This window comes from Capricornis sumatraensis, chromosome 14, assembly GCF_032405125.1.
Source record: "Capricornis sumatraensis isolate serow.1 chromosome 14, serow.2, whole genome shotgun sequence".
Lineage (NCBI taxonomy): Eukaryota > Metazoa > Chordata > Mammalia > Artiodactyla > Bovidae > Capricornis > Capricornis sumatraensis.
In genome coordinates this window covers 50329498-50345863 of record NC_091082.1, presented here as the reverse complement: position 1 = coordinate 50345863, position 16366 = coordinate 50329498, and the positions used below count along the sequence as shown (strand labels likewise).

The following is a 16366-nucleotide window of genomic DNA, read 5'->3' as shown; positions in this document are numbered from 1 at the left end:
ACCATGTGCATGTGTTTCCTGTTCAGAAACTGTAAACCAGAGAAGGGAGTTGATTACAGTCTGTGCAGGAGACTTTGGGGTTGGGCCACATTGAGAAACTCAAGTGGAATCCACAGGCGGGTGGTGGGTGGGAGTGGGGCAAGAAGAGCTTCTTCCAGCCTCCTCCATCACTGTCGTCTCTGTCTCCCATCTCCTGGGAGCCCCTCTCAGCAGCTCAGGGAGTGGGGAGCTTCTCCCTCATCCCCATGGAGGTCTTTGCCCCTGGGTTCCCCAGTCAGCCCGAGTGCCAGCAGCCCCTCCTCCCCACGTGCCCACATCCAGCAGGGGCTTTCAGAACCACTGTCTCCTGCTCTCCTTCAGTTGTGAAGTGCCAGAACGTGGCCAGTACCTGCAGGTCCAGGGGAGGGAGGGGATGGCTGGAGCCACAGGGCTGTGAGGAAACAAAGCCTTTAGCTGGGCCTGGCCACATGTGGGTTCCTGGGAGTGCAGTGGCTCTTCCTCCCCCTTCTCCCCCAGGCCCCCCTCCCAGTCCCAGGTCCTTGTCACGCACATGTGCCTTGGGTGCATACCTTCAGTCACGCTCCCTGGTGCCGAGGTTGAGTCCACAGACTGGGGGTGTCCTGCACCACCGACGGTTCTGGAGACAGGGGCCCTTGCCGCCCTCCTCCCCCCGACCCTGTGACTGGTCCCTTGAGAGACGGCCACTGGGCAGCCTGGATGTGGCTGCTCCAATGGACACTCCAGATGGAGCTCATGCTTTCCTGTGCGCCTCCCAGAGTCCCCAGGTGTCAGATCGTATTATGGACCTGAAACATATCATGAGTAGTTCATGGGGAGGTTGTGCGGTAGAAAACTCTCCTCCCCACTTTGGAGCTAGGATTTCACTCAGGGGTTGCAGGGGCTTTGTGCTGAAGGGACCACTCCTGTGTTTAGACCAGCTGCCCATGTCCGGATCCCCAGGACCTTCCATCCTGGGCCTGTCCCGCTTGCCTTTGGTGGCCCTGGTGGTGGTCTCTTCCTGCTTTCTCGCCTCCACAGCCCCCACCCCCCATAGCTGTCCACGGTGCTCCCCACGTCATCCTCCCAAAGCACAGAGCCAGCCACGTTACTCCCTGATTCAGAGCTGTCAGTGACCCCGCTGCTTGTGAAGCAACAGCCGGATTCCTTGGGTGCATTCTCTGCTGGGCCCGGCCTTTCCCACCTTTCCCCTCACCACTCCTCCCATCTCCTCTCTGGCCTCTCTTGGCTGGCAATGCCCCCTCCTTGGGAAGGCCCAGGGGCTCCCCCATCTGCTTGAGCACAGGTCAACCCCAGCCTTTGCACTTCCTTGTCCCCTGCCTGGAGCACTGTGCCCCAAGACCCCACAGGTCTCAGCATCGTCCTCCACCGAGGCCCTGCCATCCGCCTCACCTTGTCCTGTCTGTGTTCTCAATCCCTCTCTGGCATCAGCTCATTCAGTCATGTGTGGGCAGCTCCTCTCCCCAGCCTCCTTGAGAGAGAGCAGAACAGAACAGGACAGTGGTCTCGCCACCGCTGCCCACCGTGCCCTCAGCACACATCGTGTGCACTGTCGGAACTTCATAAAGCTGCATAGGCAGCAACACAGCCTCTGGCCCCAACTCTCAGGTGGCTCCCAGCTCATGTAGGAGGTGTGTGAACGTGTGCGAATGCATTACCCGGGTGCTACGGCACCCTCACTGGCTCCTTTATTCCTCGAGCGTGGAGCCTGTGCCCCAGTCTTTAGATTGCCTCTGCCATTCTCCCCCTACCCCCACCTCAGTCCCTGAGACAGCACCCCACGGCAGGCACAGTACAGTCTGGAGGCCCAGGAGGAGGAGGGAGACAGCCAAGCCCCGTTCTGACGCTCACCCCCCATGTCAGCACGAGACACACCCCAACTGAGAAGAGGAGCCTAAGTGCACGCGCTCTCTGCCCCCAGGGGACCCAAGGCCTTTCCTCCTGACCCCAGCTTTTCTCCCGACCCCAGGCCCTGCGGGCTCCCGGTGGAGAGACTACAGCGCCTTGGCCATCATCATGGCAGGGATCGCGTTTGGCTTTCACCAGCTCTATAAGGTAAGCCGCCCTCCCCGCACCCCTGTGGTGCTGCCCTGAGCATGGGGACAGCAGTGGGCCTGCACGTGAAGGCTGAGTGCCCAGATGAACGTGCTTTCTGGAGGGGCGTCCGGGTCAAGTCCTGGTCCTGTCCCCACCCAGGTGGGTGCGCTCAGGGCCTTCAGACCCTCCTCACCTACAGAATCTCTCCTCCAAGTCTCTGCCTGCTGCACAGGGTGACGGGGCCCATGACGCGGAGCCGTGTCAAGTACTGAGGACGTTGCCTGGCATGCTCTGAGCAGGCTGGACCCTTTTAAAATACAGAACAATGTGCAGCTAAGACCACAGAGGCTGGAGCCGGCTGCCAGTGTCACATCCGGCCCTGCCATCGGCAGCTGTGTGACCACAGGCTCGGCGGGCTCACCTGTGAAATGGCACAGGAGGACCTGCCTCAAGAGGCTGTGGTGATGCTCACAGCAGCTGGGCTCCTCTGGAAAGGACTGTGTTCCCAGCACGTCGCAGGCGCTCTGTACCTCTTGTTCCACCTGAATATTTAACACCAGCTTTGAGAAACTCAGTGTGATCATATTTTCTACTTTTTCCTCCTGTATATTTTGTTGGCTTCCATATAAATCTAGGGTTTTTCACAGTCTTCAGAGTCAGCCCTCAGGTCCCCAGAGTTCACTGCTTCCAGCAGAGCTGCAGGCGTGAAGTAACATTTACTTCCTTGACGCCAGATCCTGATCAGACACTAGTGACCACGTAGTGACTTTGATTTGAAGCAAGCGAGTGTTTTTTAGAAGATGCAGAGCCAGGATAGGTAAAATAGAGACAGAAGGTAAACTGGTGGCTGGAGGACTTAACCTCTGTCAGTCCTGCAGAGAGAGATTCCTTTCTTTCTGAGGCCACCTGCAACTCCATCCCTTGTTTGGAGATTTTAAAAGAAAAGAATCTGAACTATTGGCTATACTCCCAATATAAAATAAAAAGTCTGGAAAAGAAAAAGACTCTGAATAAATATCCAGACTCGTGCCATAACTTTGTTTGTTTCGCTGCTCCACGCATCTTGTGAGGTCTTAGTCTCCCAACCAGGGATCAAACCTGTGCCCCCTGTATGGAAGCTTGGAGTCCTAATCAGTGGACCCCCTGGGGATTCCCTCAGGTTGTAACTTTTAGCACATGGAACATGTTTTCGCATTGCTTCCTGGGACTCTTTTAATTTTGGACTGAAGTGAAGTTGATCTTTTCAGTGTAACATTTATTCTTGAAGTTGGAAGTTTCCACCTTAGACATCGGGAAGCAGGATGTTGGTGGGTCCCAGGACTGCTTGCTCTGACACCGTGCATCTACTCTCCCTGTGTGCTCATAGCCTGTCGACTCCAGTCCCTAAGTGCATACAGTCACTAGGAAGGAGGAAAGGCTGAGACAGAACTATCCATTCCTGTCCTGGCTCTGCTGAGCAGGACCCACTTAGTCATGTGGTTGCCCTCGGGCAGCCTGTGATCTGGTGGAAAGAGAAGGCGTGGCTCCCCTTGGAGCTGAACAGAGATAGCATCAGTTGTTTCCACCAAGCTCTGATCTTCAGTCTCTGCTTTAAGAAAGAAGAGACAGAAAAGATCAGTCACGATGATGACAAGAGAATTTTAAAAATACCTGCTAAATTAAAAAGCAAAAAAGAGAGGTAAGCTCTCATTTTATAAATACCTGAAGATTCAGGGTGGGAATGTGTTCCTTTCTTTGGAATTTTTGATCTTCGAAATGGAGTTTTTAGTCCATTACATGTATAGAATTTCTTGAATTTCATACTTAGGAAATTTCCAACCTGGAACATAAGGCTACATTTGATGAGTTTCAGCTAAGTTGTGGGTAATAAACTAACACAGTGGTTGGAAAACACTTTGCAAAATAGGAAGTGCTTCCCTATGTGTCCTAAATAGTGGTTTTCGCTCAGGAGTTGCTCTTGAAATGAGCTCTCCCACAAGCCCCTGTGAGAGGCCCCCTCTCCCTCCCCCAGTACAGAAGCCTTAATGGAGCAGTTGCTGTCTTTTCCTGTCTGCGGCTCAGATAGGATGAGAACCAAAGTCTGCTTTGGTCATACTTGCCAGTTACCACCTCTGCCAGGCCCACACCGGGCACCCCTGGTACCACCCCAGAAAGCCTGGCGACTGGTCTCAGGCCCCTGAGATGGGCGGGTGCCGAGTCATGAGATTGTGGAGTTTGGAGCCTGGATTCTTTCATCCAGCAGTCCCAGTGGGCAGTTTGCCGTCCACCTCCACCCTGCACACCTCCGAGCTGGCCACCAGTCAGCGGCTGCACCCCCACCTGCCTTCTTCCTGAATGTTCCAGGACTCTCATCCTCACCTCGTCTGGGCCCCTTGTTTGGTTTGCTCCGCAGCACCCACTTCCTTTTCCCCTCATGGTCAGTTTCTCCCACTTCTGCCCCTTCCTCCCCCTCTGCCCAGCGTCTCCATTTTGGGAGAATCCAGCTGCACTTAACTCTTACCTGAAGGAAGCCTGTTCACAGGATACAAGACTTTTAGGAAAGACTGGGTGTGACTGCCCTGCAGATCTACTGTGGGTTTTGATCTTGTTTCTTCAATAATTTCTAAGTTTTACTCACTTCTTTCTGAATGGATAATTCGTTCCCTTGGTGCAGGATGTGAAAGGTTCAGAAAAATGTACCGCAAACTTCCCTCCCGCTCCTCCTTGGAAGCCACCAGTGGTACCACTTTCCTGTATAACCTTCTACAGTCTTATCATACAACTTCTAGAGTAGAATTCTGAGTATTCTTGGCCACAGAAACTCTATATATAGCACCATTTAAAAAACTGAAAGAACACGAAAGTGCTCCATCGCAGTCGGTCAGATTGATTTTTTTGTGTCCCCGTTCCCTCCTCTTGGTCCCGGCTCAGGAGTTTTCACGTGGTTCTACTCGCAGCCTTTCTAACTTTCGGATGTCTTGTTCACTTACGGCGTCGGCCTAGGGTTCCCAAGGCCCAGGGGTGATGGAGAGGAAGTTGGCGGGTGGAATTGGAGCGCTGGCTGGGGAGTCACCCCGGGCACGTATCCATCCCTCACGCACCCCCTACTCCCTGCAGAAGCACCTGCTCCCCCTCATCATGGGCGGCCGGGAGGACCGGAAGCAGCTGGAGCGGATGGAAGCAAGTCTGTCGGAGCTGAGTGGCAGTGTGGCCCAGACAGGTAAAGATTAATGACTCCATCAAGTCACCCCTCAAAGCCTTCTCCGAGCAGCCCCTTCTCTGCCCCCTCCCCTCTCCCCTCCGTCTCCACTTTATGTGGTGACTTCATTTATCTGCTCTGAGAATCTGTTCACATTTGCAAATGAAGCCGCCGTCATTTCGGTTTAATTTGAAATTGCTTGTTTACTGTCGGCGCGGCCTCAATTAATTATGTTTTTACGGAAAGGCTCCCAACCTCAGAATATTAATAAGGGGAATAAAATGACAGCCTTTCTAAGGGCTGTAAAGTTCATTTTTAATTTCTGCTTCCATGAGGTTTTCAGGGGGGTTTTCAGCAATTTTCCCCCTTCTCTCTAAGAATCCCACGCAGGGTCAAGAGAGGCTGTAATTACTGCGGCTCCGGGGACCCCGGCCACCTCCTCTGTCATCGACTCCACGGGGCCCGCGTTCATTACCCAGTGCCCCACTGGTGGCCCAGATTAGCTGGGACCTGTCGCTCCAGAGGTGGTTTTTCCTCCTATATAAGCTTGTTTACTAGATGGAGGCTCAGAATCCAAAAACTTAGGTACAGAGAGAGCTGCCTGTCCCAGACTGGAGTTTGCCCCTCAGGGGCGTGTCTGTGTAGCCCCCAGAAACCCTCCGGGGCCCAGACCCTGCTGGCAAGTCTCCTCGAGACTGACAGTGGATAGGGAGCACCAGCAGCCTTGGGGTTTGGGTGGGGAGGGCAGGAGGGAGCTGTATGGAAACGAGATTGACAGTTTTTAACCACTTCTGGATGCTATGGATCTGAGCTGTATGCCTCCTAGATTTGGAGACTCTGCTTTGAGTTTTACAAGGACACAATGAGGCACAGGAGATGAGGGAGGCAGGCAGTCCTGAGGTTGTAAGAGCCAAGCAAATCATAAGCAGATATAATTAGAGGGGAGAGGTTTTGGACGGATATACTGTTGACCATGGACAACTGCACAATAGAAAGATAAAGTAGAAATACTAGAGGTTAGATACAGTGCAGGTAGATTACCCAGAGTGCAGATGAATTATATGGATTGCTGGAGGGCGGGGGGATGTCTGCAGATAAATTAGAGGCAGCGGCTCATAGGTGTGTGGACAGAAGGGGGAATCTTCATGTATCATTAACAGAGATGCGCCTGCTCTCTCCTCCCAGTGACTCAGTTACAGATGACCCTTGCCTCAGTCCAGGAGCTGCTGATTCAGCAGCAGCAGAAAGTCCAGGAGCTGGCCCATGAACTGGCCACAGCCAAGGTACTTGTCCCTGACCCTCCGGCCCCTTTAAGCTCTTCTTGCTCATCCTTGTGCCCAGTTCATTGTGCATCTGATGCCCTCTTCTGATGCCGGTTACACTGCTCTTGAGAAAGGAGGTGGTCACCAGGCAGGCGATGTGGCATTCAGTGATGAGGGCTTTCCTTTCTGTCTCCGAGGCCCACCCCCATGACCCACACACTACAGTTCTGGTGGTAGCTGGTATAGACACGGGATGGTCTCCACCTCTAAGTTAGGTCACAGGCCCCAGCGTTGCCAAGAACAGTTCCAGGGAACAGGGTGGGAGAAGGGTGCCCAGGCCCTGGGCTAAAATGTGGCTGTTGCCAAGTTCTCTAAACCCTGGTCTTGGGGTCTGGTAACCCCTGAAAGATGCAGACCCACCTAGGATGACCGAGGCGGGTTCATTGCCTCAACTTCCCATATCTGGAACCCCCATGGCAATATCAGATCCTGGGATCAGACTGCCCAGGTTAAAGCTCTGTGCCACGTGCTGGCTATATGACCACAGACAAGTCGCTTGCCATCTCTGATTCTCAGTTTCCTTGCCTGTAAAATGGATCTGTAACCCTGCCTCCCTCATTGTGTGCACCTGCTAGGAACAATGCCTGGCTCCTGTCAGCTCCCAGGATCGCAGCTTCTTGGTCTGGGCTCTGTGCGTGTGTGTCACAGTCTTCCGGACACAGCCTGGCCCAGGAGACAGTGGTCCACGGCGTCTGCTGCCCTCTCTACTCCATCCCCACCTCCCATGTAGCTTTCTGGCTGCTTCCATGCAACTCTCACCCCAAGGAGAGAGAGGTGGCTTCCTCCAGGAGAGCCCCACTTGAGCATGCCGCTCGAGGTCCCTGTGCTCTTGAGAAGAGGGTGCCTGGGAATCCCCTCGTGGGGTGCCTCACCCTCAGAGGTGCTGCCTCTGCACATGGGCATGATTACCAGTGGCCACTGCCAGCCACCACGCACCCTCCCCATGGGCGGCAGTCCATAAAGCAGCCAGGGAGGGACTGACAGCCCGTGCCCTGCTCCCTTCCATTATCTTTGGGAGCGGCGGCCTGCAAGTGGCCAGAAGCCATTCCGGAAATTGGAAAATTGTTTTCAGACCCTAAGCATTGAGATCAAGACCACATGTTGCTTTTTAGAGGGGAGGGGGCCCCAGGATGGCGTTGGTGGTTGAGAGCTGCCCCTGGGAGTTTCTTGGGCTTGTTTCCTTGATGTGCCCCCCACCCCAGCCCCGCTCATTTTCTCCGCTGAAGCCAGGCTCACTGGTCTAAATCCATATGTGTGTGACTTTGGTTACCCCATAAACCAGAGACTCAGAGCTGTGTTTTCTCAGCTGTAATGTAAGTTTTTATATCTGGCTTCCAAACTCCTACTGCAGCACTGTAAAAAATTAAAAAGAAGAGCGTTAAGTAATTAAAAAACCTACATAAAACTGAAGGCTGGGAGTTTTCTACAACTGTTTTTTTTTAAAGAGACTGGCTAAAAAGCCCCAGATGTCAGATTTTATTTCTAAATCCTGGCATCTGGCACCAGATGCGTTGGGAAATTTGAGTCCTTTGTCGGCCGGTGAGTGGAAATTGCCCCCTTGTTAATGGGCTGCGATAGCTTTCAGGGCCTCTGAGAAGCCAGCACAGTGGCTGCTGGATCTGTGCTGTCTGGTGGTCTGGAGCATGGACCCCGGGGGGATGTGTGTGGGCGGCAGGCGTCTGTGTGTGCTTGCTCCAGGCTGCCCCCTCTCAGGCAGGGGCTTCCCCCTGCCAGTGTGCCCAGCCAGACTGCTTGCTGGGGCTTCCCTGTTGGCTCAGTTGGTAAAGAATCCACCTGCAATGCATGAGACCCGGGTTCGATCCCTGGGTTGGGAAGATCCCCTGGAAAAGGAAACGGCAACCCACTCCAGTATTCTTGCCTGGAGAATCCCGTGGACAGAGGAGCCTGGCGGGCTACAGTCCATGGGGTTGCAAGAGTTGAACATGACTTGCCGACTAAACCACCATTAGGCTGCTTGCCTGGGTGGTACCCACAGCAGCCCCCACTCTACCTCATAGCCCCCGCAGGCTGGCGGGAATGTGTGGAACCCCTCTGTTCTGCTAGCCTGGGGTTCCCCACTTTCTCCTGAACTTACGGCCCAGGGGTTTTGTGTCAGGTAGGAACAGTGGTATCAAGGGGCAGGAGCCTTGCACCTGGAGGTGGCCTCTGGCCTGGAGGCCTGAATCCCACATACCTGGAATTGGCCTCCAAGTACCTCACAGGCAGCTGGGTCACAGGCAGCTGGGCCACAGGCAGCTCCCATCTGGGGGATCACTGTTTTGGCTTTCCTCTCCTCCATTTATCCCAACAAGATTTGCTGAAGAAAGGTGTGGTTCTCTGAAGTTTACATGGAAAGTGATGTCAAAATTCAAAGGAGAAGTTGTGTGGAGGAGGCTGGCATTTGTCCAGGGTTGTTGTGGCTATTTCTCCTGTGGGCCCTCCTCCAGATCATTGTCTTTCTCTCTGCGGAACCTCAGGGTCATCCCAAAGAATGCATGTCAGTGGGCCGCCTGACTCGGGGCTCCTGGCTTTGCAGGCGGTGGGGCCTGATGTCACAGCAGTGTGGGGCAGGGCACCCAGGTGAAGCCTGCCTTCAGGGTTGATTAAGAGTGGGGGCCGGGGGATGGGCCAGGCAGGTGCTCAGGTGTCCCCTTGACCCTCCACAGCAGCTCCAGGTTCCAGGCCCTGTGGTTTGAGGTGGCTGCCTGTCTCAACCCCAGGGCTCCCATGGGTGTGTGGGGGGGGGGTGTGATCTCTGCGGGGAGAAGGACTTAGGTGGAAGGAGTAGTTGGTGTAGAGATGGAATTTATCTTCTTAGTTTGGTTTTAATGGAACGTTTCAGACACGCATGGAGTAGCGGGCCACTCAGTGAACCTACAAGCTCTGGCCACGCGGTGCAGCCGCTGCCTCGGGCCTGTCCTGCCTGAGGTTATTCTGAAGCACATTCCAGACAGCATATCATTTCACACTGCAGACACTTCACTTTGTATCTGTAAAAGATGAGGGCTCTCTTGTTGTTTTATTTTTTCATAACCAGGATACCAGTTAGACCTGAATACATGTCATGTTTCCCTAAGATCGTCAGCTATCCAAATAGAGTTGCAGGGATGTTTGTTTTAAGGGAGTTGTCATTTCAGCAGAGATCCAGGCAAGCAGACCCCAGAACAGGACGCAGGAAACCTTCCCGAGGGGGTTGGGTCCTCCTGCCGTCTCAGCGTCTGAGTTTGAAGGGGTGGGAGGGAGGTGATCCTCAATCCCCTTTGTTGTGACTTTCAGGCCACCACGTCCACCAACTGGATCCTGGAGTCCCAGAACATCAATGAACTCAAGTCGGAAATTAACTCCTTGAAGGGGCTTCTTTTGAATCGGTAGGAGCTGCAAAGGCGTGGGTTTCTGTTCTGCTCTCCACCTGGGACTGGAGGAGGGAGCTCTTGGGGCCCATCCAGCTGTTGCCGTCGTGGGTGTTGGTGGGGCATCTCCTGGGGCAGGGGTGCCCCATGTTTCCCACCCTGGATGAGCTGCATCATTCAGCTGCGTCATGGAGTTTGGGAATCTGGCGATTTTACCTACCCTCCCCAGCAAGTCCCTCCCTCCCCACTTTAGGAGTGACCGTCTGAAGGGCCCACAAGAGTTTTGAGATACAAACAGTTCTCAGCCCTGTCCATACCTGGTCAAGGACAGCTGGAGCCAGAGCAGGACCTTGAGCAGAGGAGAGCATCCCCACCTTCCCAGCAGGGCCACTCTCTCTGTCCTGAGTCCTGGCTGGAGCTCTCAGTGACAGCTGGGTCCCAGAGAAGGATCCCCCCGAGGGCCAGAAGCGATTGATTTCAAGGCAGAGGGCTGCGTAGCACCCGTTCCCCACCCCTGGCTCCTGTGGTCTCCCTGTGCCCCTCTGCAGGGACAGCACCAGTGCAGCCCCAAGAGAGGGTGACCAACTTGTCCAGGCTTGCCCAGGCCCGCCTGGTTTTAAAGCTGAAAGTCCTGTGTCCTGGGCTCCCGGGACAGTTGGCCGCCCCACCTGCAGAGTGCCCCAGGGCTTAGTAGGTGGCTGAATGAGGCTGCGCTTCACTCCACGTCCAGGATGGGGGCCTGGTAGGGTCTTGTGATCACAACCAAAAGACCCAGTTCTCCAAGGCACCCACATTCAGGCTCTCTGTGGGGACAAAATTGTGGCCTTAGGAGAGGTGTGGCTGAGCTTGGGGTGCCAGCGGGCTGCCCCTTGGGGATGTGGTGAACACCGAGGCCCTGGCGGTGGGCTTCACATGGCAGGGTCTGAGGGGAAGGACTGTCTGGGACCAGAGCTGGCAGGCAGCCCAGGAAGCAGCAGGCCTTTGTCCTCTGGGCTCAGGCCGGGGTGGTCTGGTCCCACCTGTCCTCAAGCTTGATTTCGCCATTGCCAAGCGGACCTGACTTCCCAGGTCTGGGCTGGGTTGGCTGCCAGGCCATGGCTCAGGGCGGGGATACGGGAGTGGGAGGGGAGGGCTGGCTCTTCTGTCAAGTGTTGAGCTTGGAAGTTTTCTAGAAAAGTCCGGGTTTGATGTCTCTGATCCCGTGGCCCAGGCCAGGCTCTAGTCCATCCGTCTTTGCTCAGACCAAATTAGAGTGGAGGCCCAGGGGTCTGGGGCTCCAGGCTTTTGCCCTCAGCCCTTGCTTGCTGCCCTTCCCAGGGCTGGAGACTGGACACTGCTGTGAGGACCGGAGGGAACGGGCTCTGGGGTGTGGCAGGCTCCCCAGGGCCGACTCTCCTGCAGCTGCCAGGGAGGGTGGGCCTGGCCCCGGGCAGAGGGACCGCAGATGGCACCCTGAGTGGGAACGGTACTCTCCAGGCAGCCATGGTGCCTCTGGCTTCTGTCTCAGCTTCTCTAACCTCCAAGGGGCCAAGAGGCCTGTTTCCAGAGGAAGGGAAGGGAGGGCAGCAGGCGTGTGTGGCAGAGCCCCGTCCTGTCCCCTGTGGGCTGGCCCTGGCCCTGCTCACCGTCCACTAGCGTTGGCATTCCAGAGGGGCAGCTCTGCTGAGGGCAAACCCGGCCGTCTTCTCCCTCCTCTACCAGGAGGCAGTTCCCGCCCTCCCCGTCGGCCCCGAAGATCCCCTCCTGGCAGATCCCCGTCAAGTCGCCCTCGCCCTCCAGCCCCGCAGCGGTGAACCACCATAGCAGCAGTGACATCTCGCCCGTCAGCAACGAGTCCACGTCGTCCTCGCCCGTGAAGGAGGGCCACAGCCCCGAGGGCTCCACGGCCACGTACCACCTGCTGGGCCCCCAGGAGGAGGGCGAGGGGGTGGTGGACGTCAAGGGCCAGGTGAGGATGGAGGTGCAGGGCGAGGAGGAGAAGAGGGAGGACGAGGAAGACGAGGAGGACGAGGACGTGAGCCGCGTGGACGAGGAGGACTGCCTGGGGGTGCAGAGGGAGGACCGCCGGGGTGGGGACGGGCAGATCAACGAGCAGGTGGAGAAGCTGCGGCGGCCGGAGGGTGCCAGCAACGAAAGTGAGCGGGACTAGGCGGCCTGCGGGGCGGGGCCTGGAGTGGGGCAGGGCCCGGAGCGGGGCAGGGCCTTGAGCCGGGCGGGGCCCGGGCAACTGAGGGCGGAGCCTGGCCACCCAGCCCGCCCCGGACAGACAGGCCTCTGACCTTGATCTCATTCAGATCGAGGGCTCCGAACTCTCTGGGCTCAAGCCCCCTCAGCCCCCTCCCAGACAGACGTCCGGTCCAGGGGCGTCAGCTGAGCGTCTTAGCCAACCTAACACCGTGCATGACGAGAGGTAGTTTTATCACCTGACTCCTGACCCTCACAGAGTGGGAGCCTGGGGACCCGGCATCTGCCGGCCCCTCCCTCTGCCCCGGCCCCCTCTCTGCTTCTCTCCAGTGGCCACGGAGGCCACACTGTCGTGATTCCAAAAGTGACGGCCCTGCGTTCCCCTCCGGGCGAGGGTCCCGCCGGTCCCCCAACCAGGCCCTGCCCGGACAATGCCGCCCGTGTGTGCTTGTCGCAGCCCCAGCCCGGTCGCCCGCCACACGTGACAGTGCACTGCTCGTGACCGCTGGCTTACCGCATGGTGGCTCCGCTACCGCTCTGGGGAGATGTCCCACCCCACCAGGAGCCAGGCCCAGGGCCCTCCTGTCTGTCCCCTGCCCCGCCCCCAAACGTGTTATTTTGTGTGATCAGGTATAGGTATCAGAATATAAGATCCGACTGTATATAATTGTAATAAATACGAGCTGCCACTATTTAATTCCTGCCTATGGCTCCCTATCTGCTCACGGCACCCCAGGCCTGGGGGTGGGTCTCGGCCAAGGCCGCACCAGGTGGGTCCCAGGGAGGGGACGTGGGGGTAGGCTTAGGTAGCCCTGTGGTGGGCCTGCCTCCCTCGTCCAGTCTCCCCCACCAGGCAGGTGTCGCCACTGCTCACCCACAGTTGGAGGATGTCGTCCTGGGTCCAGAGCGGCTGCTGCAGGGCGACATTCCGCCCCAGGAGGAGAAGGGACCTCACGTTACTGTATATAGACCTGGTGTGGAGTGTGATGAGCTCGCCTTCCTTAAATGGATGCGTGTGCTCCCAGGAGAGAGTGTCTCGTTCCCTCTTCCTCCCCCGTCTCCACTCCCTCTCACCCTCCCTGTCTCCCTTTAACCTTCACACAGCCTTTAGCTAAACCCAGGAAAATAGCACAAGATGCTCCTTCCGGGGAGTGCCCGGGGCTGTGGCCGTTGGTGCAGGGGTCAGACGGCCTGGTCCCTCCCTGGGCCTCGTGTAGACACAGGCTTTGGAGACAAAGTGCAGGGACCGTGGAGGTGGAGCTGCAGCGGGTATGTACCCTCTGGGGAGTGGGGGGGTGCTGAGGCCTCCTGACCCACTGCCGGCCTCCCACCCACCCAGCTCTGGGGAGGGAGGAAGCCACAGGCCGAGGGTGAGACACTTGGCAGGCGCGTGTTTTGTCTCAGAAAACATTTCCACTCTCACCCAGGCCCCTTTTTCGGCTCCTGCAGCGAGCTCCTTCCTAACTCTCCAGCGGGGGCCCTCACCCTGCCCCTCTTGAGTGTCCAGCCCGCTCCCTGGTTTCCCAGGTTCCGTCTTTGATGCTCATCACCTCACATGGTGTTCCAGCTTGTGCCGCCCAGGGACCCCCTTCTGAGTCACCTCTGCCTCTTGCCACCCCCACAGAAGCCAGGGTTCTCCATCCGCAGGGCCCCCCACCTCATCTGGATACATGACTCAGTTTTGGGAGTCACGCAGGCAGACCTGAGGTGACAAGCAGAGAGGGGCTGCCTGCTGGGTCGGAAGCACCCCTCGGCCTTGGAGGCTAGAGACAGGGTTCCCCTGTGACCTCCCCGGGGAATGGAAGCCTGTGTCCTGCGTGAGCCATCTCGAGGGCTCCCCCTCTGCTTCGTGACATTTCTCATGGCCTCTCACTTTGCAGAGGTCTCTCCTGCAGTGGGACCAGGCAGGGGGTCAGAGGACAGACAGCCTGGGACAGAGACACAGCCAGAGCTGCTGGCATGGGGGCCGCAGGGCATCGCGGGTCACATCTTCCCCAACCTGGGGAGTCAGAGGTCTCTCGGGTCCCCAAACTCACTGTGGGAGAAAGGGATGGAAACCTGGGCCTGGGGGACCTTTGCCCTGTGGGTCTCGAGCAACGATTTCAGCTTTTGAGGACAGAGAATCTGGCGTGATTTCAGGGAGAAAAAAAACCCCTCCCCAAAACTGCGTGAGTGCTGCCTAATAAAGGCAGCTGCTGGACGGAGGGAAAACAGCCCTTTGAAAAAAAAAAGCCTTTCATTAGAAAAATAATGCATTTCATCCAAATAAGGTAAAAATATTTGGAATGGGGCAGAAGTGAGCAGCAGGCAGCGCCTGTCAGGCCCTTTCTGGAAGGGAGAAGATTATTAAACTCAATTACAAAGTATTTTTGTAAAGTGTCTTTTAAGAGAGAACTCACCCCGGTGCTCAGAGGCTGCAGGACGGCCCTCTGGCCCCTGAAGTCTCACCAGCGGCCCCGGGTGTTTGTGGGCTCTGCCTTGGGCAGGGTCCTCCCTTGGGCAGCCCCCTCTCCCCTGCTCCTTGCGATGCCCCCAGAACAGGCGAGGCAGCCGCTTCTGCCCTGTCTGCCCTGGCCAGTCGGCTTCCTTCCGCGAGGGCTGAGCTGTCGTCGGTGTCCTGGGACACCCTGGCGGGGAAGAGAAGCGTTCTGACCGAGGGGAGAGGGAGAAGGATGCTGAGCTTGTAAAATGTTCTCTTTTTCGTACTGTGGAGGTTCATGTCAGGTGTTCAAACAGTCCAGCCTGTATCGAAGGACTGGAGGGGACAGAACCCCTCTTGGGTCTCTCCACTTGGTTTCACAGGTGTGTGGTTGTAGTCTGTCTCTCTTTTTGTCTTTTTTAATAAAAACGGGAAGTTGCTCTTCAGTGTTGTGTGGCTTGCTTGTCTCCCCGAAAGTAAAGCGTGTGTCTCCATGAGGCGCACCTCAGTTGGGAGGAGAGGGCTTCTCTGGAAGGCATCTCTCCCGGGACCCAGCCAGGACTTAGGTGCTGCTTCTTGGGCTTCGGCCTAGAACCTGCCTCTCCTCTGGTGAGCCCTGCCTCAGACCCAGCCCTGCCCCAGACCAAGACTCAGGCTCTGCCCACAGAGGACGAAGGGCAGCAGACAGGGGACTGGCCTGACACCTGATCCTCAGGAGTGTACTTAACCCTTAGTGTTTCTTCACCTGTTTGTTGACAGTTGTTTCTGCCAAGGCACCCAAAGAAGAGGGTCACCATCTCCAGATAGCAGGCAGGAGGGCGCCAGGGAGACCCTGAAGGTGGCGGTGGCTCCAGCCTCAGGTGAACCGCTCACCTGGGTGTAGACCCAGTCCTGACCGACCCCTCCCTGCCCGGGACACCTCTCTGGCCCCTGCTTCTTCATCCTGCACAGGTGTGTCCCATCCTGGGATCAATCACCCCCTGCTAAAGTCAGACATCTCCAGGGTGCCTGAGGTGATGGTGTGTGACCACCACCTTCTCCCCCGAGAGCTGGCCCAGCCCCTCCCCACGCCACGCCCTCCCTCTGGTGCCACTCTAATCCAGAAGTGGAGTTTAAATCTCCAGCCGGGTTGTGCTTTTCCCTGAGTGGTGAACAAACCTGACCAGTTTACTTTCGTCAAGCACTTTAAAGCTCTTGCTGTCCTAGCAGAGGAGGTGAGATTTTATCATTTCATAAGGAAGCTGCCTGAAGCCTTCCCTGGCCTGACCCGTCTGGGAGGACCTTCTTCATAATGAGGAGGCCAGGTTTAAAACTCATCTTGGAAACTCGGGTGTCCATCCCTCCCATCCTAGCCCAGTAGGTCCGGGAGGCTGTTTCCAGGTCATTAGTTCCAGGGTGCCCTGTAGACTCAGTGTGCAGCAGGCAGGCATCAGGGAGGCTCTCTAGGCAGGGCTGAGGGGCTGGGGGTTCTCTGTGGGGGAAAAAGCCTTGGACTTTCTGAGGCCCCGGTGTTTCCCCCAAGTGGTGTGGGTGAGGGGCTCACAGGAGAAGCCGCTGGGTCCGGGCCTGTGCTGACTGTGTGCCCCTGGAAGGTGTGCCCCTGGGAGGCACATCCTGTCCACCCCTCCTGCGAGGGTGGCACAGGCCCGGCCCCTGTTCATTCCCCAGGACGCCAGCTGGTCCGAGGGGACCTGCTTCCTAGAGGCCTTCCTGGGGGCGACAGCACTTCACTACCCCTGTGCCCGGGCCGGGACCAAGGCTCCCCAAGGGGCCAAAGCCACCTCTCATGAAGGCGAACGGGACAACAGGCTGTCTTGGCCCGGGGTCCAGGTGGGCTGAGGCCCAGTTGCCCATGAAT

The 16366-nt window shown here is 56.9% G+C and overlaps 1 protein-coding gene across 1 annotated transcript in view; it reads left to right on the top strand.

The window, feature by feature from the left end:
- PEX14 (peroxisomal biogenesis factor 14) overlaps nucleotides 1–12762 on the top strand; it is a 139838-nt gene extending 127076 nt beyond the window's left edge. The window contains exons 5-9 of the mRNA XM_068986123.1: nucleotides 1988–2073; nucleotides 5152–5254; nucleotides 6419–6516; nucleotides 9832–9923; nucleotides 11607–12762. Of these exons, the coding sequence (XP_068842224.1) occupies nucleotides 1988–2073; nucleotides 5152–5254; nucleotides 6419–6516; nucleotides 9832–9923; nucleotides 11607–12054 (827 nt within the window). The 3' untranslated portion in view covers nucleotides 12055–12762. The remainder of the gene's footprint in view (nucleotides 1–1987; nucleotides 2074–5151; nucleotides 5255–6418; nucleotides 6517–9831; nucleotides 9924–11606) is intronic.
- Nucleotides 12763–16366: the final 3604 nt, after the last annotated feature.